Below are 24,978 nucleotides of genomic sequence, written 5' to 3'. Positions count from 1 at the left end.
GTAGGTATTTTTCTGGGAACAAACCTACACTCTTATCCTCTATCTCCCTTAACCTAACTTGGCCCATTCCTCTTCCTTAAACTCCTGCTCCACTTTGCAAATACTTTTAGCCACCCTGGGTTTCTCCTTACTTCTACAAAAGCCTCTCTCGCCCAACTACTATTTTCCTTTGGTGTCACTTCCTCACACCAATAGCTGTATGTTCCATAATCCCCTTTTTTTCTAATACTCTGTACTCTAAAACTTTCATCTCTAAGACCTACGTCACCTAGACACTTTTTTACTTACTGATTGTTTCTCCTCACTTTTTGCACACACAACTAATCCAGTTTAGCCAGCTCCATAATCCCTTTGCTTCATTCGTGCTCACTCTGCTCCCCTACCCCATTCCCACCCACCTTATGTTCACTTAAACTTATAGCTAACCCCCTGTCACCACTCCCCCTCAAACCCCTCCCTCCCAATTCTCCAATAGCCAATCAAATCCCCTCTCCTCCCCTCCTAAGTAGTTACACATTTCACACCTTACCTCTATTAATACCTCCACGACTAGTCCTCCCCACACCCTCTCAATCTTCTATCTACTCCCTCTGACATCATTTCACCCACCAGCTACACACTATCTCATCTCCAAAAACTCATACTCCAAACCACTCTTCCATTCTCTACACATCTCTCTTCGCCATACCACAAATCTATCACTCAAACACAACACCTCGCCACTATCCCAGGGTTTAGAATTTTTTGACTCACCACTCATCTCTTCCTATCCTTCTATATAGCCTCCTCCATTTCACCTCTCCTTTAGTTAATAAACCTTCTCCATCTTACATCTCCTATACTTACCACTTGGCAGCTACCACACCTAGTCTTAGCTCAATCTACCTAGAATCAACAATTCTTTATTTCATCTCACAAAACCATTTTCTCATCCCTACTATCCTCTACCTACTCTCTTCAATCTTCTCCTTACTTAACATGTCTACTTACAAATTGCTGCTAGCTCTTCTTTATATTTCTACCCTGTCTCTCCTCCATCACATGTCCTCCTACAACAGTAACCACATACACCTACACCACTCACCTACATCTGTCTATCCTATTCCTTTCAGGCAAGCCATCTACTCATTCCCTACAACCACTTCTACTCACCCCTCTCCCCTTCCCAAAATTAAACTCCCTCCCCTCCCCACAACCTCCAACAAATCTAAAGTAAAATACTATTTCTATCTCTCATCTCTTTACCACTCTACATCTATTCTGTCAATTATTCTCCTATCAGGTGGCATTCATCCCAACCCTGAACTTCACAACCATATCCTTGCTAACACTAGGCACACAAACTCAACCACCCCTCAAACCTCTTTCCCCAAGAAACAATTAAAGCTATTCCCTATGAACATCAGAAGTATACTAAACAAAATCAGTGAATTACATGCCTGGTTCGACATGCACTCTCCTGATATCCTTACACTGACTGAAACATGGCCAAAACCCCACATCCCTGACAAAGACTTCCTACTCACTGGCTACAGCATTCTATGTCTTGACTGAACCCACAAAAAAGGTGGTGGAGTAGCAATTATGTTCTCTAATCATCTAACTGTAACTTCCCTACCCATCCCTATCTTCTTTCTGTCCTGCAGAACTGTTACTCTCCTGCTGCAAAATTAATCAACACAATTCATCTACCTTTGCTGCAATATACATACCCCCTGGGGACAACATCCCTTTACTAGAGAGCATCCTCTCCTGGCTTACACAATGCACACCAAATGAGACTACTATCATGACAGGCATAAACATACATTGGCAATCCCTATCCTCCAACAATCGCAGTGCACATATTAATCTTCATGGCTTCACCCAATTAATCTCCTCTCCTAGTGACACTAGCAAACCCACTAACACTTCTTCCCTCCTTGACTGGATACTCATCTCTAATTCTGAAACATAACACTGCCTCATAACCCTCCCAGACTCACTAAGTGATCAATGTCCTGTTAAGGTTCTCAGATTCTCTCCCCACTTTATTCAACCCCATAGGTACATAGAGTGTTGCAAGCTCACCCACTTTCACTCCAACCTTTTAAACTATTCCTCAATATATTCTCAATTCCCTTGCCCCCCTGCACACCATCAGAGTTAAATCATTCATATCACACTGGTTACCCAAACCACCCACATCTTAATGCAACAAAGAGACAAAGTTTGGAAAGTCTAGTGTAAGACAAAACTCCCCTTCCATCTCCAACAATACAAAGAGGTATACAACCTCACAAAAACACATCATTAGAGATAAGAAAAACTACTACAACAATCCTGCTTCCTTACTCTCAAGTAACCCAAAGAAATGTTGGTACTCCATCAACCAAATCCTGCACCCAGGTAATGCTTCTGCCCCCAATCCATGTCCCAACAGCTCTCCTCAAGAAACAGCATATACCTTTAATACCTACTTTATTGAAACCATCAGCAAACTGTCTCTCCAAATGAACTCCACTACCAATGTTAATATTACCCCTGACCCAGCGGGTCTATATTTTATGAACGAAAGTTCATATAATAGAATGCTCTAATGAGCGAAAATTCTGAAAATTGAAAACAATATTGCCCTGCTAAATATATATAACAACTCTGAGATCGCATTGCAGTGAGGAAAGGGCAAATGCTCTAATCTTCACTGTACTGTGAACCCACAGCATGCATCACAATGTCCGGAATTTTCGCTCATTAGAGCGTTCGATTATATGAACTTTCTTTCATATAATATAGACCTGACCCACCTTCACCCCCCTATTGCACTCAGGCCTTCTTTCTGAAAACAGTCTCAACCAGCTACATCAAAGCATTGCTCAGCAAACTAAAACCCTACTCTCCATCTGTGGATAATCTCCCTCCACTATTCTTTCATATAGCAGCAAACTCAATTGCCTACCCCATCTCCATTCTCATCAACCACTCGATAGCAGAATCCAAAGTCCCCTCAAGCTGGAAAAAACTGTAAACAATACCCATTCACAAGGGAGGAAACTCCACAGAACTTGCCAAATTCAGGCCCATTGCTATTTTATCTCCTCTTTCCAAAAACTTAAGAGAAATGTGTCCACAAACAACTCCTCCACTACCTTATACAGAATAACTTGCTCACACCCACTCAGCATGGCTTTTGCGCAAAACATATCACCTCCACTGCTTTTTTATCCTTCCTGAATACTACATAACTAGCTTGAGACATTAACAAACTCATCTCATCTCTTTTCCTTGACTTATCTAAAGCTTTTGACACTATATCCCACTCACTTCAGCTCACTAAACTTTCTGAACTCAACCTCTCTACATCTACTATTTCCTGGTTTACTAGCTACCTCTCAGATTGACTACAATCAGTCAAATGGATCTGTACTACATCTCCTTACATTCCCATCAAGATGGCATACCTCAGGGATGTATTCTTGACCCTCTACTGTTTAAAATATTAACCAACCAATTACATACATCCTGCCCTCTGTCATCTCTTGTATAATATGCAGATGACTCCACAGTCATCACCATTGCCGACTCCCTCTCTGACCTAAATACTGTCACTCAAAAATCCTTTTTGTCATTTTAAAACTGGCTCTCCTATAATCACTTGAGTCTAAAAAAAAAAAAAAAAAACTAAACTTCTTCTTTTCACCCCGAAAACTATGAACCATCTTAAATCCTCCTCCTCTATCAACTCAAGCAACAATATGCTTATCTCTGTCAAGTCTCACACTAAGCTTCTGGGAGTTATCATAGATGACCAACTTAAATTTGATCTGCCTGTCTTCAATGACATTAAGAACCCCCCCCCCACCGAAAATTAGGACTACTGTATCGTAACAAAAAATTCCTCACCTCCAAATTGAAAATCTCCCTAGCTCATGCTTAACTACTTCCTAGCCTACTATATATGTCTCAAATTCTCACCAACATTCAGACCTCCCTCCTAACAAAACTCGAATATACATATAACAAAATTGCCAAATCTGCCACAGGTCAATCCTATCACTCCCACCAGTGTCTTGCCCTCAAAAGACTAAACTAGCTAGAATTCCTTCACCAATTATTCCTAACCCTACTTTAGATCATACATACCTTACTGTACCAGACTACCCCCTGCCCTGACATTGCCTCTCTTGTCTCCCTCTATACCACTCCAAGGTCTCTATGCAGCTCTGAACAAAATCTCCTACAAATCTACAAACCCAAAAGCAACATGGGGCAACAACTGTATAGCTACATCCCAGCCCTAGCTTGAAATAAACTTCCTTTAGAACTCAGGAATATTATCTACCACAAAATTTCAAGGCTGCTATCAAAAACTATCTGAACAGTTCTTTTAATACAACAAAAAGAAAAACCAAACAAGTTATAACAAGGTAAAAAGATACACAGTATACATATATAGTTCACAAAATGTTTAACTACCAACCCAACAAGCTGTCGATGAAAGAAAAATAATATAGCATTAATTAGACAGTACTAAATATTACAAAGAGATTACAAAACACTGGATTAACTCAAGTAGAAATAAGGAGAAGGGTATTAAATTTGAAGCAAATTTTTAGATAAAAGGCAGTCTTCTTTGGACTCTTACTAATGAATTTCTGTGCAGTCATATAAGTAAGTACCATTGATTTAAAATTGTTCCAACTAAGCTTAGTACGGTCCATCCAATTTTTTGAGATGTATAATTTCATGCGTGAACATAAAAAAACCAAAACATGCGTATCAAGTATAGAAAGAGTACACATAGGTATGTGAAGAATGGCTAGTTCCCAACAAAGGGTAGATTTGTGATAACCCATTTTCTGGAGATGGACCTTTAAAGATGTCCAAAGTTTGTGAGTGTGATAGCAAGACCAAAAAATATGAAATAAATCAGCATAGGGCGCTGAGCAACAAGGGCAAGCAGGAGACTTATTGGAGTCAATTTTCGCTAATTTAGCTGGAGTAAAGTAAGTATTATTATTAAGCATTAACTGTGTATAAAAAAGATTCTTAAAGGGGGAAAAATTAATAGTGTTCTTTATGGACAAGAGTTTTAGATTATGTGAAAAAAGAGGGTGATAATTATCCCAATAATTTGAAAAAAGACGTGAGCTACTATTAATCATAGATGATATGAGTTTATATGAATTAGAAAGCATTTTCTTGGGCAGAATAAGATTGTGCAATACGGATTCTAATAAGGAAATATTTTGTCCATTATCAAAAAGATGTATGAATTTATAATTAATAATATCCCGCAATTGCCTGATTATCGATAAGTATTTTTTATTTATTTTCAATATTTTGCACAAATTAGATAATGATTCATTATTGTGTTTGAGTATATCCCAAACCACTAAGTTTTTAATTAACGGGAAATTAGAAAGATTAATAGGAAGATTATTAATTCTAATATTGGGATTTAAGTGTAGGGGTTGAAGTAAGGGGAAGGTTTTATCAAGATTGATGAGTTTCAATAAATTTTGAAAAATAATAACCTTATGTTTTAAATTATTTAAGAGTTTGAGACTTTTTAAGGAATCTTGTGAGAGAAAGGGGAGGGCCTCTGGATTTAAATTCAGACTCATAATGTGTTGAAACCATATTTTAGACCAGATAGGATAAGAGTTATATTCTACTAGTTTAAGTTTGGAAATATATAATAATCTATTTGCAGAGATTATTGAGTAGTATAAATGAAAATTTGGAAGCCCCAACCCCCCTCCAGATTTGGGAATAGTTAATTTATTATATGCAATTCTCACAGATTTGGGATACCAGATGAATTTAGCTAAATCTCTACTTATCTTAGTCAAAAAAGACTTTGGTACTATCTGATCTACAGAGTTGAATTGAAAAAGGATTCTAGGAAGAATATTCATTTTTATTATAGCAGCTTTAGATAAGAGAGATAATTTCAACTTCTCCCATCTAAGAATATCAAGAGATATTTTGGACCAGGATCTGAGAAGATTATTTTGAAATGTAGATGAATAATTATGATAAAAAAAATCCCTAAATATTTAATATCTAAAGTAGTTTTAAAAGGAGATACAGGAAAATAATTTGGGTTGTAACCCTGAAGATTTATAGGAAAGATGTGAGATTTCTGAAAGTTTACCTGATAATCTGAAGCTTTTGAGAAGGCCTTAATGGAAGATTCAATCTTATGAAGATCAGTGTTCGGAAGTTGAAAATAAATGATTAACTCATCAGCAAAGGCTGATAGAGGTATTTTAGTATTCATTGTTTTGGGAATCGCATGAAAAGTATTTGATTTTATATAAAGAAATAGGGGTTCAATGAATATATTGAAAAGGAAAGGAGATAACGGACACCCCTGCCTAGTGCCATTAGTTATTCGTAGAGGTTTAGAAAGAATTTTGTTTATCCATAGACAAGTCGAGGAACTATTATATAAAACCTTAATCATGTCTATGAAAGAAAAGGGAACATTAAAATATGATAAGGAATGAAAAAGAAACATCCAATTAACCCTGTCAAAGGCTTTTGTCGCATCTAATGTTAAAGCATAAATTGGATTTTTATCTTTTTTCAAAATATGTATTAAGGAATCTAAGGTTAAGGTATTATCCCAAGTATGTCTACCTGACATAAAGCCTGATTGTTCCATGGATATTATAGAAGGAAGAATTTTTCTAAGTCTATTAGCTAAAAGTGAAGCTAAAATCTTTATATCAATATTAATCAAAGAAATGGGTCGATAGTTGTGTGGATCTGATTTGTCCTTTTGATTTTTTAAAATTAAAATAGTTTTCGAAGTATTCCAATGAAGGTCTGAAATACCATGCTTTATTACATAGTTATATACTTTTAACAAGATAGAAGAAATCAATAAGTTATAAGTTTTAAAGAATTCAGCTGTGAATCCATCAGGACCAGGGGATTTACCTACTCTGAGATTTGAGATAGCTTCTTGAATTTCTTGTAGGCTTATGGAAGCTGAAAGCAAGTCACATTGATTTTTATTTATGGAGGGGAATTTAATAGAATTGAGAAAATCAATCATATTTTTATGCGTAGTACTACCCGTATTATCCTTGGAATATATGTCAGAGAAAAGGTTAGAAAAGAGTTGTATTATTTCTTGATCAGAGTTATAAATCTTGTTATTAAAGTGTAAGCGAGATATTTTAGGAGGTTCTTGGTTGTTTCGAATTAATTTTGCAAGGAATTTAGATGGGGTTTGTGCCCATTCAGAGTAGATCGCAATCATCCTTTGTTCAAAAATGGTTAGATTCTGTTTGTGTAATTGAAGTAATTGGGTTTGTAATTCATTTATTAAATTGTCTCTACTGGGGTCTACATTAATTTTTTGTTGTTTTTCTAATTCAAGAAGTTTATTTGTAAGTTCCATTTCTTTGTTTTTATATTTCTTTTTAAGAAAAGAGGCTTTATTAATCAAAATACCTCTAATATAAGCTTTACAAGCTGCCCATTGTATATCTAAAGGTATATCAGAAAGTTCAAGATTAAAGGTAAGATTAGATAGTGTTTCAGTGATTTCTTGAGATATATCTTTATTACGAAGTAAATTATTATTAAGTATCCAATTATTATAATTAGATGGGAAAGTTCTTTTTTGAATAGGGTTAATCTTTATTGAAATCTTAGAATGATCCGATAGACATCTTGGTTCCAAGGAAAGAACAATATCAAAGTGTGTGAGAGATTCCGAGAGTAAAAAAAAGTCCAATCTTGACCAAGATTTGAAAGATTTTGAGTAGTAAGTATATAACTCATCTTTAGTTATTTGGTCTTTCAAGGAAACGGGGTCAGTAAGGCTAAGATCATACATTAAATCTTCCAAGGCAGAGGAGGATTGGATATTATAACAATAATAAGGAGATTTATTAGAACGATCTACAATAGGATCAATAACAGCATTCCAATCACCACCAGCTATAATATAATGATCTTTAAAAGTTTCTAAAATATTATGAATTTCTGTAATAAAAATATATCGTTGAGAGCACGGGCCATATAAATTAAAAAATAGGATAGGTTTGTTAATATTAGGAAATTGAGAAGAAAAAAAACACCATCTACCATTTACATCAGACCTTATATTAAGTATGATACCTTGAAAAGATTTTTTGATAATTATCGCTACTCCTCTGGCATTAGAACTATTACCTGAAGAAATAATGAATTTCACCCAGTTCTTTTCTCTTTCTCTTGCCCAATCCTTATCATACATGTGCGTTTCTTGAAGGAAACATATATTAGCATGTGATTTAAAAATCAAGTGACAGAGAAGCGCCCTTTTAGACTTGTTTTGTAAACCTCTAACGTTCCATGAATCTATACATAAAGTCATAATACAGTAAGTGTAAATAGAACTAGCTTAAATTTGTTATAAAAGAGGAAAAAGAAAAAAAAAATGATGTCACAGACGGTATAATTGAAGATAGTAAACTTAAATAAGGAAGGTGAACTTGTGAAAACCAAAAGCGCTTATTTTTTTTTTTGTAAAAACACACAGGGTTTTATTTTCAGTCTGCTCCTATAATTTCCATTCTGCCTTTTATCCATAATTATAAAATGACAATAATAAAAAAAAGAAAAAGGCAAAAAAGGAAGAAAAATACGACAGCAGAAAAAATCCTTCCACAAATCCCCGGTGCCTACCCACCCCACAATACTAATGGAAGGAAATAATATATAGTTCAACTGTAATCTTTTTGTTAGGTTAGCATAATAATTCTTGTTATAATAATTAAGAATAAAATAAAAATTAAACAAAAAACTAATACTGCAACAATATATACATATATACAACATACATTGTTTCCAAGACCAGGCTATGTTAGAACCCATAAACAACACACCCACAAGTTCATATCTAAAACCATTGATAATAGCCATATAAAGAGGGAAATAAAATTAACTAAATAAAGTCTGTTTGTATATATTTTAAATTTGAATCCCAAGAGATTATGAGTATAGTATAATCATTTGTATAATATATATATAATATGATTAAAAACATGAGAGATTTATACTTTAGCACAAATTAGAAAACAATAGTAAAATCCGAGACAAAAACCAACAGGTAAAGACTGCTGCACGTAATACACTCGCATGCTGAGCTAAAATTGTGAAGCTCCCACGAAGATGATGGGAATAGCCACTTGCATCCTTAATGGATCGTGGCGATCAACCCACCATATCATCCATCAAGGCAGACAAAGTTATATCACACACTTGGTATATTCTAACTTATACCTCCGTAACCTAAATATTTTCGCAAGGAAAAAAATACAATTAACTTTCACTGCAGGAAACCACAGTAAATGAAACAGGTCAGCAACCCAACGACTGTACCATAAACAAAAGTTCCGCCTCTTTCAGTTATAACGAGGACCAGCATTCTCAAGCAGATCCCCAAAGAGAGGAGGTACCAGGAGTAAAACGCCCAGCACTAATTGTGGCTCCAGTTACAGCAGCAAACTCCAGAACATCACACCGCCCAATGTCATCTGAAGAAACATACAGTCATACAGTCATCCGCAAGGTACCTGAGCTTCCTTCTCATCCCATAAGTCAAACTAGGCATTTAGCAAAGAAATCAAGCCACGCCAGAACTAGCAAAAATCCAACAGCAAAGCTTACTTACTTTTTTCGTATACTTGTCAACGAAAAGCCTCATCAATCACTGGAAATAGTCTTTGAATATCTATATATGCTGCAGAAAAAAAAACTAAATGAAAAAAGCGCTTACATATATCTGCACTTGTAATATTCAATATTTCTTCACTGCTCCATTGTAAGGCAAATTGATATACGACTGTATAAGAATACTCTTCTATGTCACCGGATAAGAATTAAAGGCCCTAGTAAAGGTATCTTTAGCTTCAGATGGAGTACTTACTGAGTATTTAACCTCTTTGTATGTAAATAAAAGGACACTCGGGTATCTCATTTGAAATCTCACATTTCTTTTTATTAAATCGGCACAGAAGGGAGCCAATTTCTGCCTATTCAATTTTATTTGGTGTGGCAAGTCTTGAGTAAAAGTAATTTTATGACTGTTCCATACCAGTACTTTTTGCTTTTTTGCTGCATTTAGAATGTTTTGAACATCCTGAAAGTTCAGTAATTTTGTATAGATGATGCGAGGGATTTGTGAATCTTGCCTGCGTCTAGCTGCTCTATGCGCCCTCTCAATTATCAATTTATCAGCTGAATTACTTGAACCCAAAAGTGCACTGAAAATCTGACCACAAACTAAATTAAGGTTTTGATTATCATATGTTTCAGGTAAACCCCTGACAATAATGTTATTGCGCCGGCTTCTCGCTTCAAGATCTGTTAATTTAGATTGTAACTCCTCAATAAGTGCAGAGTTATTTTTTGTGACATCAGAAACTTGGTTTATTTTAAAGTCATTTTTTTGTGTTTTTTGCTCTAGAGTGTCAACTCTTTGTACTAACTGATTAATAGATTTAGTAAGTCCAGACATTTGATCAGATATAACCTGAATAGCATCCTGAATTGGTTGAAGCGCTACTTTGAGATCGTCGATGTGAAGGTTAGGTTCAGTTTTAGCTTTAGCACTTGTTTTATTACTTGTAGAACTATTATCCAAAGGTGTTTTCGAGGTTCTCAACCTTTTACATGTATTATCTTTCTCTGGGGAGAGTATTGAGGAGATTTTTGCCTTGGTACTCTGGGCATCCATAACTTCCACGATTTCTGTCATGACTGAAATCTGGTGAAAAGCATAGAATGCGAGGAGCGCCAACTAATAGAAGCGCAAATCCTGTCAGGCACAAACTTGTCACACAGGCCTCCTGGAAAACTCGTATTCTTTATCCCAGAAACTGAATAAAGTGGAAAAATTTCAGTTTTTACCAGAAAAAAAACTTCCAACTTATTTTCATATACGTTGTAATAGTCTCTCTCACCAGCGAATAGTAGTAACTACTGTTTAGAAATAATTAAGGCTATTTAAAGTAAAAATTAACAGTAGGAGCTCATGGATAGGGTGCCAACTAGCCGACCACCATCTTGGAATCAACCTGCTAAACTTATCTTTGAACATGCAATTGTCCAGGCAAACTGTCAATGTAAGGCTAACAGAAGAGGCAGGCTGGTTATCACAGTTTAATTCTTTTTTTGGCCATGCAGTTTATGTATGCACAACAATTTAATATAAGCAAATGTTGGGTATGGTCTATGATTCTGTTTAGTACAACCATCATACTGTTATAGGTTATTCACACCACAGTAAATGAGACCTAACAAGTTTTAACCCTGAACAACTCTTGTCCATGATCCAGCCTGATTAGAATTGCACCTTTTGTGAGGGTGGTAAAACAGTTGGGGATTCTGTGTTTAAGGTGAAGTGGAACCAGACAAATAAGTAGTAGTGCTTGAAATATTATGGTAGAATGTCTGCTTGTGGTTCAATAAAACAGCAAACACTGAGGCAAAAAAAATTTCAATTTAACTGAGTTGAGGGATCCTAAAATAGACACAGGTATAGCAGGCAAGTTTTGTGGGGAAAAGAAACAAGTAACAACTGTACAGGCATTCATACAACAGATAGACAATAAAGTTAAGATGACTGACCTGAAATTAATTTCAATAGCTCAAAAAATGTCAAGAATGTTATTGTGTTATTGCCAGGAAATGGAGGCTTTGGGTAGTACAAACACATCATGTGAGGGATTGTGTTATATATGTGGAACAAGAGCATACGAGTGTTTACAATCGATTGGCATGAATTGTGTTATATAGGAATGGCCATTCCTGTTATGAGACATGTCTCTACCCTGCCAATGGGCAGTATAAGGAACATTCATAATAGATAGGTTGGTAGCCTGGTAGGGGCCTTGAACCAGTCATGGATATATAACCACAGTCTAGAATATGCTGATGAAGAGGGGTTATGGCATATTAATTTAGGGAATGATGTCATCTCAAGTGCAGAAATCTTTCCATGGTACAGTGCAGCCAAAGCTATTTGGGAGGTCAAACTGTCAAAACAGCTAGAGGCTCTGGCTAGCACTACATTTGGGGTAATTCAGGACATTGTCATAGAAGTGGCTGCTACATGTACCACGGTGTTGCAAAACAGAATGGCTCTTGATAATATCCTGGCATCTCAGGGGGGTACATGTGCTTTAATTTTATGAGGAATTCTGTGCATATAATCCAGATAAATCAGAATCTATAGAGAATCACTTAGAACAATATTGCAGGTCTCAGAGGCTACTAGACCTAAGTACAATAAAGAGTACATGGAGTGATTTGGTGGCCTTTTTACAGTCTGGAAAGGGATTACTCTAACCTTTTTAAAAGCAATAATAATTATACCATTAATTTGCTGTGTATTATTTATGTGCCCTAAAGTATGTTTTAATAAAATTAGTGACATGATTGCTAAATCTCTAATTCCTCTATAGAGTTTTAACCCCTTTTCAGGGTCAAGATGTGGAATTGATAGATATTGTGTAAAGTAAATGCTTCCCCTGTTAGTATTTGTAGTCATATTATGATAGCTTTCCTCTTATGAACTTCACCACACCAGTTAAATTAGGTACTATGCACAAGTTTAAGTTTCATTTCTTAGCAAGTAGGGGCGTTTCTTGTAAATGACACTGGTAGGACCACACCTAGAGTATCATAACAATGTGAGTGTTTGTGTTTGACTGATACTCTTATTAGCATTTGTTTATCAAGAATTTGAACTGCTCACGGATGTCTATCATTGGTGGTATAAAAGATGGGGCATTCCACTCTGACTTCAGTACGTTATCTTCCATCTGGAAGTCGACAGGAGGACCAGCTCAATTAGAGACATGATATTTACTGAACTGAGAGCAAAATAATAAAGTTATTTCTGTTTTGTATTGTTTAAGGTATATTCATTCATTAGCAGTGAGGAAGGGTTTGTTTCTGTAGAGGACGCACAACCTCTGGTGAGTTTTTCTGATGGCTTGAGTGATGTGTTGATTATATTTTAAGTTATTATCATCAGTTAACACATCAAGAAGCTTTGTGTTGGAAACTGTTTCAACTGAAGAATTATTTAATGATGTGATTTGAAGGATTGTTTCTGTGCTGACAGAGATTTGGGTAAAAACAGTATTAATTTGTTTTTTTATCATTTAAAGGTAGTTGGCAGTCATCTAGCCAGGCTTTAACTGAGGAAAAGGAGTCTTAGGTTATCTTATGGAGTAGTGCTAGGCATGGTGCAGAGCATATGAGTCTGTCATCATCTGCATATTGTACTATGGAGGCTTCTTTGGTAACTTTGTGAAGATTATTAATGAATGTGTTGAATAGTAAAGAGCCTAGAACAGATCCCTGAGGTACACCAACAGAAACAGAAAGGGGGGAGAGATCTCATTTTCATTTTACAACCTGGAGTCTGTTGGTTAGATAGCTGTTGAACGAGCTAAGAGACGAATGTGAGAGTCCTAGGGAGAATAGTTCATGGAGTAGGTGTTGGTGTGAAAGTCTGTCAAATTCTTTTGACATTTCTAAGAAGAGGGAGGATACTAGGTTGTTGGTATTTCTATTAGAGTTTATGATGTTGGCAAAACTGAGCAGAGCAGTAGTGGTGCTATGGTGTGATCAGAAACCATGTGCTGGAGAGAAGATTGTTATTGTGAAGATGGAAAAAGATTTAAGAGTGAATGCATTTTTTCTACATTTTGGAGAGTGGAGGTATAATGGCTATAGGTCTGTAACTGGAGTGGATGTTTCCCCTTTTATCTAGAGATATGATGTGGAATTTTTTCCAGATGCAGGTATGTAACTTTCTGCAATTGATCAGTTTATGTGTATAGCTACAAGGTATGCTATATTCTGAGATATTCTAGTGGCAGATTGCCAGTTGCTGGTGTGGAATTTTTTTAGTTTTAGCTGTTTTTTGATAGAAGAGGTAGATACTGGTTGGAAGAAAAAAGAATTTTGGTGGTGATTAGTACTTTTTGGGATAGTGAGGCTGGTGGGTAGTTTGTTGTTAAGTAGGGAAAGGACAGAGTTATGAAATGTGTATTGAATTGCTTAGTCATAGGGACTGAGCTCTTGGTCGTAAATGGTGAAGGAGTAGTAGCTTGGCCTGGGTGTAATAGTTTTTTGATTGTGCTCCAGGAAAGCTTGGGGTTCTGTTGGTGGTTGTATTGGAGCTTGGAAAAGCATTTAGTTTTGTCTCATCCAATTTTTTGTTCAGAAATGTTGCTAAACTGTCTAAAATGTTGCCATTGTTTGGTGTTTTGTCAGTAGACTATGCTTTCCAAGCTTTATCTCTGTTCAGCATGAGTTGCCTGGTTTCTATTGTGAACCCATGAGGTGAGGCTGAATTTGATTCATTTTGATCTGATGGAAGCTACTTCATTTAGTATAGTAAGAAATGTATTGCTAAAGTTAGTTATAGCGTCATCTAAGGGGGTAACTATTTTAGAATATCCCAGCTGTATTTGTTGAGGTAGCTAATGGAGGTGTCATTGAAGGAGTGTACACACATTATTATAGATTATGTATTTATGTGCAGAATTAGATTATCTCATGGCAAAGGGCAGTAGATGGTCACTGATGGTGTCGAGTAGGCAGCCAGCAGTGTTAATTTTGTTAGGGGTGGTGCTGAGGATCCAGTCTAATGTAGATACCTTTTTACTGCATTTAGTTATTCAAGTAGCAACAGTGATAATTTGGGTAAAACCAAAGAGATTAATAGAGTGATAGCATCAGAGTTAATAAGTACTCCTATATTAACATCATCTGTAATGACGGTTTTCTTGTTGATACTATGAGATGTCCAATACAGGATTTCTTCTAGTAATGGGATGTTGTTTCCAAGAGGGATATAGATGGCAGTGATGCATATGCTCTTGTTCATAGGTTCATAGGAGGTTACTAGGCTAAAGGCCCTAGGGCCTTTACAAGCCTAGCCATGTAAAAAAAAAAAAAAAAAAAATTTGACCATATTTAGATAGATATTGTTTGCAGAGTGATTCTATGATCAGCATCAACTGCCCCTGTCCATGAGGGACATAGGTAGCACCCCTGGGGTGAATTTACAGTTTCCCATCTGATTGTCAAGGTTGCTCATAAATAGGGTCATTGAGGAGCTCCGCTTCACATGAAGTGGGAGCTTACTCCAGAAGACCGACAACCTCTGTGAGACATACCTGCCTCTCCCATATGTTCTGTTAATGTCACAGACTAGGTTGAGATCCCTGGACCAAGTGACTCTTGTCCCATTTGATTTGTGGATGTGCAGCTTTTCCATGATGGCAGGGTCAGAGACTGCTCTGTAGGCCAGGCACAGGTCGCTTCTCAGCAGCCTGTATGAAACCGAGTACAGCGATAGAGTTTTCAGTATTTCCATATAGGTCATGTCTGGAGGCCCTGAATTTTCTTAGTTAGAAACAACAACTTGTGTTTGTTGATTTGCAGGAGAGAGAGAATTATTTCAGCATTGGGAAAGGTGAGGTAGGTGAGGGGGTAGGAAGTGATTTAAAGGTGTTTTTTGTATATCATGGGCATGCCACCAGTTTTCCTATGCTGTCTGTAATTTCTAATTATGTTGTAGCTACGGGAGAATTTCTTAGTTTTTAGTACCTGGTTTTAGCCGGGTTTCTGTAGCTATTACTATGTCAGAACAATAATAATAATAATTTTCCATTATACATATCTTTATTTCTCAAAATTCTTGTTATACCCTTGAATTATTTGACTATTTATAGTCATAATGTTTCAGTGTTCTTTAATACTTATATTATTTGAATTTGTTTACTATTCTATGGCCCAAATGTTCCTCAATACGTCTGTGTTTTGCAAATGTTTTTTGATACTTCTGTTGTTTGTATTTGTTTATTGCTTTTTGGCTCATTTATATGTTAATTACCTAGCACATTCATGATATATATTATTTTCTGAGTCATGTTTAAAACCTTAGATAGTATATGTTACATCTCACATTAAGGACACAACTCACTGTACTGCCCTTATAGAGGATATTCATTACTGATGATATTTGTAGGTGTACTTTGGATGTTTAAATTTGTATACCTGCATTCCATATGATGGCAGACTTAAGGCTATTAGTTATTTCTTTAATTAGGCTGATGCATATAGTCAGGAGTTTAATCAGTTTCTGTTGCATTTATTGAATGTGATATTAGAAAAGAATATTTTCTATTCCCAAACTCATACTGCCTGCAGCTCAGAATACAGTAATTGGGGCAATGATTGCACCCACTTATGCTGATTTACTCATGGGTTAGATGGAATGGAAACTGATTACAACTCTGATCATAATGATTTTTTGCCAGCCATAGGTATGGTATGAATATATCTTGCTAACTGCTGAATCTTGTGGAAAGGGAATCTGGATCAGCTGAAGGAATTTGTGAGTTATTTAAATGGCAACACTTGTGGTATTACTTTTAATACCAAGAGTAATTTGCTTACAATGACATTCTTGGCTGTGGGCATTGCCACACTGATTGATAACTCACCAAACACTTTTGAAACAATAAACTGTTTTCCAAGGTCCCACTTTTGCATGCAAACAGCTGTCATCCTAAACTACCATCAATAATATTACCTGTTCAGAATTTCTGTATGTATGTTGAATGTGTAATGGCTAATCATAGAACCTGACCAAGGTCAAAGAGCTCAGGGGGAACTTTTTATCTGGGTGTCATCCTTTCACAGTTGTGGATATATCTTTTAAATGTGACTGGGCATATCCTAGATCAGAATTGCTCTCTTATTGTACTTGGGGGCTAGTAGGTCTCACACCCACACTATTCAGTTTTCACTCATATATAACACTTTCAAATGTAAGGATGTGATCAATAGATATTGGCCCATTTTAACTGATATTCCCTAAATGTAGTTTTACTTACAGAAAGGGGCGGAACTTTGGGCAATCGGTCATTTAAGAGATCATCTAGGTCTGCTGTGATATCAACCATAAACAGACAGGCCTCATGGGTATTTTCCCTGTGGCACGTTTTATGAGTACCAATGTGTACAAAACTAAGGTTTCCACATCTGTCAACACAACCAAGATACCAGATTAGAGATGCATTGTTCTGCTCTATGAAACAGGTGTTCTACTATGCTTTTTGTATTTAATGGACTTTCTGTATTGGTCAAACATCTTGCAGTTCAAGCAATGCATTTCCCTAAATCATAGCAAAATGTATTTATTAATTTATGTTTGTTTGTTTATTTAGAGTACTGATCATAAATAACCAATATCAGTCTCAGCCTGGGAATTCATTAAAATGTGACAATTACAGAGATAACACTGTAAGAAGTAAAGTGTATATAATTATACAGCTAAAGTAAATCCATCATGTATGTTTTGCTTTTAATAGTGGTTTTAGAACTTGGTCCTGTGTGATAGTTGGAGGCTAGCCAGTTTCAAATAAATGTTATAGGACAAAAGGATGGGAGAAAGGGGTAAAGTCAGAGTTGAATTTGTCTGTAGTTGTACAATAAAAGGAAAGAGAATTTTGACCAAATGTAAGAAGACTAATTCCCAGAATGATAGAGTTCTCCTCAGAGAAGTAAACAAACAACTCAGGAGCTAAATAACCAAAGCCAAGTTTGAGGCTAAAATAGCTACCCAAGCCAAAGACAAAGAGAAGGCCTGTTTTAATTATGTTTGTAATCTCAGAAGCACAATGCAGCAATGTGCTGAGCTGATTGTGAGCAATGTAACCTACACTGAGGCTGAAGATGTAACGAATTTAGTGGCTGATAAATTCTCTCTAACTTTACTCCTCTCCCTTCCATCTGTCCCACAAGATATACCTGAAACTGGCTTACATCCAACTATCACACAAACCAAGTCATAAAAGCATGATCAAAAGCTAAAAGTTCTGCATCAGTGGTCCTGACAATATCCCTGTATGCATCTTAAATAGCATGAAACATGATTTAGTGCCCCCCACCCCAAAAATACTGTCCAACCTCAGCCTCCATACAGGTTTTCTATTAAGTAAATTGAAAACAGCTACAGTCATTCCCCTGCATAAGGGAAGACCTTCAACAGACCCAGACAATTGCAGACCCATAAGTCTGATCAGCCTCATATGCAAAGCCATGGGAAAAAAACTGTCATGGAACTAATCGGTAGGGACATAGAGAACTTCCAAACAATGAACCTGTCTCAGTCAAGGGCAGGTCATGCTTACTCAACCTGGTGGACTTTTTTGAAAAGATCACCAAAACAATGTGGATGAAAGTAAAATGGTATACACTGCATACCTCAACTTGGCCAAATCTTTTGACATAACCCCCCACTCAAACATAGTAGAAAAGCTAAATAAACCTCTACTTTAGCCTCTGTATTGCCAATTAGCTCACAGATAGGATGCAGGAGATCTTAATAGAGGAAGCTATCTCCACAAGGAGACCAATCACCAGTGGAGTCCCCCAGGGTTCTGAGCTGGGACCTCTCTTGTTTGACATCTACTTCTCTAAAGTTAAAGCCAATGCCAAAGGGTTCTAGCTGACAAAGTTTGCAGATGACTACAAGCTAGGAGCAGTTGTTGAATCCCCAAAATGACTTAGCCATCTTGTAGGAAGGTTTGTCCCAAATAAATAACTGATACCAAAATCATGTACTGAAAATGAATGACAAAGAATGCATTATAGTATCTTTTAGGAAGTCATCTATCATGGAGATCTACCACATTGACAATTCCCCCTGACAGTTGACCCAATTGTTCTGTATTTGGGAACTTATGTAGGCAGTGACTTAACTTTCGACCGTGTCCATTCACATAAGAAGGGCTTTCTATTTTGTGTGACTTATAAACAAATGGATTGTGTCTAGATCTAGGGATGTCATTGTCCCCTTTACTCAGCCCTCATTAGGCCAATCATTAAGTATAATGCCCCCTTTAGTGTGTAACTGTCCAGACTCATGCAACAACTAGAATGCCCATAGAGATACCTTAGTAAAAGGATATAAGGCCTAAACAACATGTTACTGACGACCGCTGGTGAAGGTAGGGAAAAAGGAAAAAAAGGCTGTTTAGAAGAGAAGAAGAATCCACATGGCAAAAAAAACCACTCTTTTCTTCACTTCTTATTCCATAAAAACAAAAAACACTGACAGTTTTTTTTTTTCGTCCCAGTCACTACGGAACTTCATCAGGTTGGACAATTAATTTAACAAGGAAGAAGTAGTCATAAAAAAATTCTAATTTTTATTTTTTTTCTCAAGGAACAATTTTGTTGTGTTCACAATCCAATAAAAAAAAACAACGTAAACCAAATGTAAACGTAGTAAGTAGAATATTGTAGATGTCTTATCTTCTTTACTTCTTTTCTTTATCCAGCTAAAATATAAAAAAAATATATATGTGTGTCAACAGTTGTTCTATCCACCTTCTGTGATGACAGACCCCCATCTCCAAATATTATCACTGAATATTTTATTGACAGTCCAAAATGACAGTCCCCTGCATTAAAAGATGTTTTATGTAACCATTGTAACAACCGCCTGTTTGCGATGTTCCAGACTTATAACCAGACTTATATATTTTTTTCCTGTCCTGCATTTTAAATCTTGACTCTCAGAAGAATAGTATATGTTCATAGTCATATAGCATAGTTCAATTAGTAGAAGTAGTTTAAATTTAATGGAACAAATCAGTAATAAAATGCTATTTATGTATATTGTTTAGTGTAAATATGTTAAAAGGTAATATTTTGATTATTCAATGTTTACCCCCACTCTAGTTCTAGTAATTTGAGTTTTGTACTGTCAAAATTTAATGCTTTAAGTTTGACACTACACACTAAGTAGTGTTTACAAAACTGTGTTCTGTATTTTTTTTTTTTTTTTTAACTTAAATCTATCTTAGTAAAGTTCTTAATTTTTAAGATACATGAAATAGAACAACTTTCATTATTAGCCTAACTTGCCATTTTTTTTCTCTCTCTCCAAATCTAATTTCAAAATAATGTCATTCACCAACCCTTCCTCATTAAATGATGTTAAAAAAACCTGAAGTGTTTATGTATGAACAATATTTTGCAGTCCACATTTTGTTGTGTACCTTTTTAAGTGGTTTAGTTTTGCTTTTTCCAATAATTTTAATAGGTCTGGATAGCTATTAGCTATCACAGCAACAAACAACATTCCTCATTAAGTCCTGATGATCTGTTACCATTCTATTGCGTGGCCCTGACTAGTTGTCCTTTGACAACTGATTTTTGTAAAATGTAGATAGCTGTTACAGTGCTCCTGTGAATCTTTGATTCAACAGATATTTGTCCAAGTCTTTGAAACATACATCAAAAAAGTTAATTGTGCTACACTGAAAGTTTTTAGTAAACTTTAGGAAGTGTGTAGTTGAAGTAAGTAGTCCCACTAGTGGTTGGGCATGTTGTTCGTCCCCTTAAGAATAATGAATATGTAAGAGCAGACCCTCAAAGAAGATAAATAAAGTTGTTAAAATTAATTCCAAGAGCTGTTCAACCAATAGACATTCATTGTCTTGTGCCCCTATACTCCGATGAAATCAATTACACTCCAGTCCTATGGCATGTGGGATACAAAGATATAGCTCACAGATGTCAATTGTTAAAAAGTTTCCTAATGCATTAAATGGTGTATTCTGAATGCATTCTAATCCTTAAATCTGTGTTTCTAATCTACATATTTTTTTAAGGATACAGTCCACCATTTTAACATCATGATGTGTGTTGGGGTTGATGTTTATGATTCCATCTAAAGGTCACTACTAAAAAACATTTTTATTCTTCTGTTGGTTGCTGAGTTCAGTTCTACTTGTCTCCTCATATATGGTCACACCTAAAATTGAAACCATAATGTTTGAATAATCACTGTTATAAACTAATACACAAGTGTTCAATAAAATTAGAGTGTCATTTGTGAGGTGGATTGTATGTTTATGTCGACATTCAGTATAGTTATAAATTTTGAGATTTTTTTGATTTTTGATATGACTTCAAACAATTTTAGTCCTGGTGTTGGTTTGTTTGCTCCTGGTGTGTATCTCCCGTTTCTGACCATGGGCTTAGTTTGCCTATACTCATTTTGTTGCTAAACAACATGTTCTTTGTGGACTGACTCAAAGCCCTGTCATGTTGCCTACACATTGCTATAAAGTGAATTGTACCTGCCATACAAGGCATCCTTCAACTCAATAATGACAGTTATGCTGCACATCAGCAAGTCACATGACATCAGAAATACTCTGGCTAGGGATTTAAACCTCTTTTGCAACATCAACAGAATGGTTTGGAGGTACACGTATATCTCACAACGGATACTGCTGCTCTTAAACAGACTCCCCATCCAAGTAAAACAAAAGTAATCCCTCTCCATATTCAAGCATGACTTGGAGCCATCTATAGGTAATAGACAATTCACCCCAAGATTGCCCACTGTAAAACTATTCAATAAAACCTACACTAAGAAGTGTACATATGTATTCAAGAACATTCTTACCACATTTTTCTGCTTTCTAGTCACTCAAAAAGCTTACATTAAGTGTACATGTAGTCTACACTTTGTGGTAACCTTTATGAATCCCTGTCAGTATTTAAAGCTGCAAGAATATCAGTAGGAAAACTAAACTTTAGGAGAAATAAGGTGTGAATTATGTCTGTGTTGTCTGTTAACTCAGAACAGTGCACACAGTGTACACAGTGTAGGCATTATTGAATTCCAGGGGGTGAGTTTGCTTTCCTTCTTGTGTTGTCTAAGTAAAGGGAAACCCGCGGTGGTGGTGCAGTGGTAGCGTTGTCGCCTCACAGTAAGACACTGTATGGTTCGATTCTCAGCTAGAGCGTCATCTGCGTGGAGACATGCATGAATGGGCGTACCTTCGTTGAAGGTTGTGCGTCAGGGCTGGTAACTCGGCATGTAAAAATCAACTACCAATCATTAGCGGACTGGAGTTCCACTGTGGCAACCCCTAACCGGGAAAAGCCGAAAGACACAACAAGTTGTCTAAGTAAAGGGAGAAGCTAAGAGAAGGATCTAGTCAAAGTACCGATATTTAAATGTTACTGTTTTTGATAGTGGCATTGTTGTGGTCAGTGATTTGTAGTGTAGAGGTAGATTTGCTTAGTTAGGGTTATATCAGTAGCTAAGAATAAATTTGATTTCAAGTCTACATTAATCAGACAAAACAAAAAATGATTGTTCATTTAGGTATATTACATCTTCTGAGTCTGAATCAGAATTTATAATGTACTTCTCACACTATTCGAATGATAATTGATTATTCAAGTATTTCTGTTCTATTTTGTATACTGCATTGGTGGGATTGTGTGTTGGTATATTTGCAATACTTGTTTATGAATCACTGTTTAATTTACAGTTTTTAATTTTTCATTTCAGTATTTCAGTTCCAGTTGTGGATGTTTTATATATATATATATATATATATATATATATATATATATATATATATATATAGTTTGTCTTTCGGCTTTTTCCTGGTAAGGGGTCGTCACAGCAGAACTCCGGTCTGCTAATGATTGGCGGTAGATTTTTACGAAATGCCGAGGTGCCAGCTCGACACCCAACCTTCAACGAAGGCACATCCATTGAAGGTTGGACATCGAGCTGGCACCTCAGCGTTTCGTAAAAATCTACTGCCAATCATTAGCGGACTGGAGTTCCGCTGTGGTGACCCCTTACCAGGAAAATGCCAAAAGACAAACAACACATATATATATATATATATATATATATATATATATATATATATATATATAGATATATAAATGCAAAGCCCTTTTCTGTATACAGTATCAGTTTCTGCTAAAATAGAAGTCAGCAAAAGAAGTATGTTTAGTAACTTACTAGTAGTCAAATATTGTCTAATTTCTTAATTTTTCCAACAGATTTCATTTAATTAAAGAATTGCCTACTCCTTTATGCAGCAGTAAACAGCTAGTGGAAGGAAAGTCAAAACATACTCAAGACCACAAAAACTGATAACCTGAAATGAGATAATGCAAATGAAAAGAAGCTGCTGTTTTATGGCAGACTCCTGTTCTCACTTGCCCAAAATGGTTCAGCACAATAAACACTTTAAGAGCCATACAATGCTGGTACTAAATGAGTGAAAAACCGAAGTGCTATTATTTGCTGATAAAATTTGTTTAATTTAAGTCTAGTCACTCATGTTGTAATAAATGTATTTAAACACAGCCTGAATTTCAGTGACTGGCTCCTTAGAAAACTTCATCCTCATATAATTATAAATGCAAGCATTTTGGATACTTATGATGTTTCAGATACTGCTCATTCCCTGGCCTGTAGTAAGGATTAGAGGTTTTATTGCTGTGAATGAGTTTAATGCATTTATAGACATGGGTCTCCCATAAAATCTGCATGTGCTTGATATTCATAAACACATCATCCCTAGTGTTCTGTGATACTTCAACTGAAACATGAATAGTGGACTTTAAGAGGTAACCAAAAATTTTAAAAGAAAGTATCTTAAAAGTTATCCTTATTTTATTGCTGTGTTATCTCTGAAGTAATACTGAACACATTTGCTCTTCTGTTAAAAATCTATTTAAAAGAAATGAAATACAAATGGGCATAATTCAATATTTAGAAGTGGTTAAATGTGACATACCAGCTGTGAATGACATTTTAATAAATCTAGCATATTATAAGTATGCAAAACAGTCTGTATTATCAGAAGCTGGTATGAGTTTTATAGTATCTTCAATGGATTTACTCATAACTTATGAAAAAACACAGTCAACAAAGGGATTTAAGAGAAATACAAGCCCCTAAATGTGGATACTACCTTTAAGTGGATTTCTTAAGTGTCACACTCACCTTATTCACAGAAATCTCTACAAAGTCCTCTAAGGAGGGAACATAGCAATGGCGATAAAAGACAATGTCAGATAATTTATTTAGTGACTGAGGGGAGTATTGCAATCAGCCAGGGCATACAAATCTTAAGCACTTGAGGAGTACATGGGAACTTTAAGTAGCTGAAGAAGTACACGGAATGATGAGAGACATTACTTTGGGAATCCCCTACATTTAAGCATGAATGGAACTGAGAGTTGAAAGTTAACTGCAAAATATACTGCAGCAATAAATACTTTTAAAATAACCTAGAGAGAAGCTTCTGTAGATGAGCAGAAGTGGCAGTGGGGTAGAAATAGAGGGTAAAAAAACAGGAACAGGAAGAAATAAAGGAGACAAAGAACAAAGCAAGTGGAAGCGATGTTGCTCAATAGAGTGCTAGGTGTAAAAAGTGAGTCAGCTGCATGCCTCACTTCCACAAAGAGATATAACACTGCACATCTTCAACTTTGGAATTCTGGATACAAGTATTTAGCAATCTGAGGATTCAGAATACTTAGAAGGGTATAAATAAAGTATATCACAACAAATAAGGAAGAAAAAGAAATTGATAACGGTAAAGTAAAGACAATACATACTAACAACGACACTGTTTTGCTACGTAACACACAGATTACAGGGAACTGTAACATTTTTCTATCAGAAAACCTTCAGCCTAGAAAAAAAAGGTAGCATTTTTCCAAAAGAGAGGGTAGAAAAAAGAGGCAAGGGGAAGGTGAAACAAAAGAAATCAAAACTGAATGTGGAAGGACTAAAGAACATTACTGTAAGGAGAAATATGAGAAAGACTGATATTGACAACATGGCTCAAGCAGTGGATGCACAAAGCCATCTGGATGAGAATTGTACACTAGCAAATGTAATATGCAATGAAAACAATGGGATTAATAAGACTAATGGTGAAACAGTAGATTCATTTATAGACCTGGGTATATGGGTGGATCCAGCTTTGAGTTTTTCTAATCCTGTCAACCTATTGGTTAATGATAGTTATTGAACTATAGGTTGTATAAAATAATTTATAAAGTCTAGGAAATCAGAAATGAAGAAGTCATTGTTAATTGCATTAGACCCAAACA

General features: G+C 35.9%; 1 protein-coding gene across 3 annotated transcripts in view; it reads left to right on the top strand.

The window, feature by feature from the left end:
* Window positions 1–23,217, top strand: part of LOC122798097 (G protein-activated inward rectifier potassium channel 4-like) — a 512,634-nt gene extending 489,417 nt beyond the window's left edge. For 2 of the 3 annotated variants that reach the window (XM_044066770.1, XM_044066772.1), the window contains one exon: window positions 22,909–23,217. In XM_044066770.1, the coding sequence (XP_043922705.1) occupies window positions 22,909–23,002 (94 nt within the window). In that variant the 3' untranslated portion in view covers window positions 23,003–23,217. The remainder of the gene's footprint in view (window positions 1–22,908) is intronic. The other variant, XM_044066771.1, reaches the window with a different exon arrangement.
* The last annotated feature ends 1,761 nt before the right edge of the window (window positions 23,218–24,978 follow it).

This window comes from Protopterus annectens, chromosome 3.part1, assembly GCF_019279795.1.
Source record: "Protopterus annectens isolate FY-2018-M chromosome 3.part1, PAN1.0, whole genome shotgun sequence".
In the NCBI taxonomy this organism is placed as follows: Eukaryota; Metazoa; Chordata; order Ceratodontiformes; family Protopteridae; genus Protopterus; species Protopterus annectens.
The sequence above is the reverse complement of the archived record's forward strand: the minus strand, read 5'-3'. Positions and strand labels throughout refer to the sequence as shown.